At 38.1% G+C, this 3,338-nt stretch overlaps 1 protein-coding gene across 1 annotated transcript in view; it reads right to left on the bottom strand.

Annotated features, from left to right (window-relative positions):
- The window catches only part of LOC107582796 (la-related protein 4-like), a 4,716-nt gene that overhangs the window by 1,120 nt on the left and 258 nt on the right, over positions 1-3,338 (bottom strand). Inside the window, exons 2-5 of the mRNA XM_016268818.1 lie at positions 1,995-2,154; positions 1,801-1,891; positions 386-522; positions 199-302 (exon numbers count right to left, since the gene is read on the bottom strand). Of these exons, the coding sequence (XP_016124304.1) occupies positions 199-302; positions 386-522; positions 1,801-1,891; positions 1,995-2,154 (492 nt within the window). The remainder of the gene's footprint in view (positions 1-198; positions 303-385; positions 523-1,800; positions 1,892-1,994; positions 2,155-3,338) is intronic.

Genomic DNA, 3,338 nt, shown 5'->3' with positions numbered 1-3,338 from the left:
GGGGGGGGGGGGGACGAATAAGGATAGATAAATGAGGAGTTAGAAAGAAAGAAAAAGACAGACAATAAAATCTCAACAGCAGCAATGAATCTGGATCCTTCCAAGCGCGATACTGATCATAATTGGGGTGACCACAGTAATGGTAACCAGTCTCTACTATATACAGCCACAAGAGATGACCATAAAGTGTGCTCTCACCTCTACAGGTGTGGTCTCAGGAACCTCTCGGAGGATGATGATGCATCGCTTGTAGTTTGGTCGTACCTTCTCCCCCTTTTCATCCACTTGCACCATGGGAGAGGCTGAGGAGGACAGAAAAGAAAGGAATTAAAGCATTGTAAGGAATGAACAAACTCAAACTGTGGTCGGGTTTTGTTTGTTTTACCTCGTAGCACCTCAAGTATCAGGTCCATATCAGTAGTCAGCAGTTTGACCCCCTCCATGCTTGCAATGGTCCAAATAGGGACAAACTGATCACTGTCCATCTGAGACATCAGGTAAAGGTCCTTGGAGAGATTCTCTCTGTAAGAAAAACACAATGAACAGACGAACACTTGCAGTGATATCCAATGCACTCAAAATGGTCAGTGTGCATAAGAATTTCACTGGATAACATTTTTGAATACAGATTAAGTATTAAGTATTCAAGAAAACTGAATTTGAATGCCTGCTTTGCCAACTAAAATCTACCATTGCATGATTTGCACATTACATTGACAATACTGAATACTACAATGTTATCACACCACTAAAGGATTGGTTTGCTTAAGTGCACACATGCAAATTAAAAAAAATAGACCCAAGAACTAACTTTTTTTTTTTTTTTTTTTTTACACACAGGAGTGTGTATTCCTTCAGGAATACAGAACTTTTACTACATATTGTGTTGCTTCAAAACATCATGTGCAAAACTAAATTTCAAACTAGACAAGTCAGTAGGTTTCCTGAACGACTAGTCAACTATTTGGTCCCAAGGAAACTTTATGTAATACGGATGTTGCGGTTCACCTTATCGGTCAAATGTGGCAAGACACACTGAAAAGTTGAAGGTTTTGTCTTAAACGCAACACTTGAAACAGTATGCTCAAAAACAGTGCAACAGGTAAAAACATACTTATCAATGCGTATGCATGTAACGTCAGTGTTTTAAAGGTCATGCTTTAAGAAAAATAAAAGATGGTTTCAACACTCAAAAGCACTGCTTCTAGTGGACCGATATAGAAATGGCTGATATTTGGAATTTAATTATCAGTTTCAGTCCAGCCAACAAGTCATTGAATATTTAATTATAAATCAACAATCAAAAAATCTGGCCAATATAAATATTGATCGACCACTAACCAAAAAATAAATAGATTAACTCACGAATGGATTATTGACCAACTACTGACTTTTGCTGAAATTCAAGCTTCCCAATAGTCACACGACACACAAGAAACAAATGACTTCTGGCATCCAATGGCCATACTGCTTTGGAATTGCATTGGGGTGAGTAAAAGATGCTAATTCTAATATTTTTTTATATCATATTATCAAATTAAAATGTCCTTATTTTGCAACTGACAATTACAATACTGCCAAATATAACGGCTTCAATCGGATCATCCACATCAAATCTTTTCAATATTATGGGTCCATTATGACATTACATTTAATTAGAGAATGAGAATTTTCTCAAGCAAGAGTAAATAAGCACTGCTCTACTGTTCAGATGATTATGAATTTTCATTCATCCCTTACATAATTACGTAATAAGGGGGAGCAGGTGTTAGCATGTCTGGGCGTACAGTGGCGCGTTACCTTGAGAAGCAAAACTCCAGCTGCTTCTTCAGTGACTCCTTCAGACTCTCTTCAGACAGCAGAGGCTGCACCTCGACCGCCTCACCCTCCACTGAGCGACACAAGACACATACACACCCCCAATGATAATCAGCCAGTAAGCAGCACTGGAATGGAGTGCAACTAAAGTGTGACAGTGGGTGTGTGTGACAGACCTGGTTCGTAGAGTGGGTAAGCCAGTTCTGCAGACTCCATGCCATTCAACATGCTATTCTCCATAGGAGTGGCTGACTCCGAGTCACCATAGCCAACACCAAACTCCTTGAAACCTAGAGGAGGAACGACAGAAGCAAATGAGTTAGGAAGCTTACCGATCTTTTACCATGTAAAACCGGCAATAGGCCATTTAACACTCAGATCTCATAACCTCACGGTCATTAGGGCAGACACACTCCATTGAGAGAATGACCAAGAAATTTAGTCTGAGAATTAGAGAGAGATTGAAAAAGATGAGAATGGAAGGAGTGAGAGAGGAGAAATGAGGATGAAAGATCTCTACAGTGAGAATGGTTCTGGGCCATCACAGTGTTTAGCAAACTTTAACCATGATTCAAAATGGTCGTTGTTGCTATTGTATATGGAACACACCAGATTAATTTCATAATCAACAAAATGTTAAAGCTGACCTTCCTCATCATGTTAAAACATTCATTCCAATGACCAAGCCTCTTAAAGGGATCGTTTTGTCTCTTTACACATCAATGTATCGTCACGAGCCACAGGGTTTAATTTGGTTTTGTTTGTGTATGTTTTATGACTCTCAAAGCCATGATTCCCATCCACTTACATTATACGACTGACAGACTGCAACGGTTTGAGTTAAAAATCTCTGTTTGTGTTCTACTGAAGACTCAAAGTCACCTACATCTTGGATGCCCTGGGGGTAAGCAGTTAAACATCAAATTTTCATTTTTGGGTGAACTATCCCTTTAAGCCTCTTTAACATTCAACAAATGACCACTGCCGTCATTCATACAGGCATGATACCAGAATCTAAGCACATCTTTAACAGCAGTATGTGCCTGATAAATGTATAATATACCTGTATTTAAATATCTGTCAGAGCTAGAAATTAAACCATGTACAAAGTACATTAGGACTAGCATTTGTTAACTGGAATCATACAGCTTGCTTTAAGACTAAAATATTATCAACATTGCTTTATATGAAAACAATTTAATACAATTGATTTTAGAATGAGGTTTTAGTCATTTTAATGCTTATTTTTTATCAATAAAAATGATTATACGTTAATGTTTTTCTTTTACAACTGTACCCAGTATTATTACTCTAGGATCTCATTCCGTTTCAGTGGATCGATACTTCATTTGCTAACGACCTGACAATCTGTTTCAATTCTGCAGTGAGTCTCATCTGGTTAGCGTGCAAGGACACAGGTGTCATCATACTGCAAGCACATTCTAGTCACACGTTTGTTCAAAATATGAAAGTGTTACATTATAAACGAAAAGTGAACACAGTAACGACGACGTATTTTT

Source organism: Sinocyclocheilus grahami, unplaced genomic scaffold, assembly GCF_001515645.1.
Source record: "Sinocyclocheilus grahami isolate Dianchi unplaced genomic scaffold, SAMN03320097.WGS_v1.1 scaffold47.1, whole genome shotgun sequence".
In the NCBI taxonomy this organism is placed as follows: Eukaryota; Metazoa; Chordata; class Actinopteri; order Cypriniformes; family Cyprinidae; genus Sinocyclocheilus; species Sinocyclocheilus grahami.
This window is presented reverse-complemented; position numbering and strand designations above follow the sequence as displayed.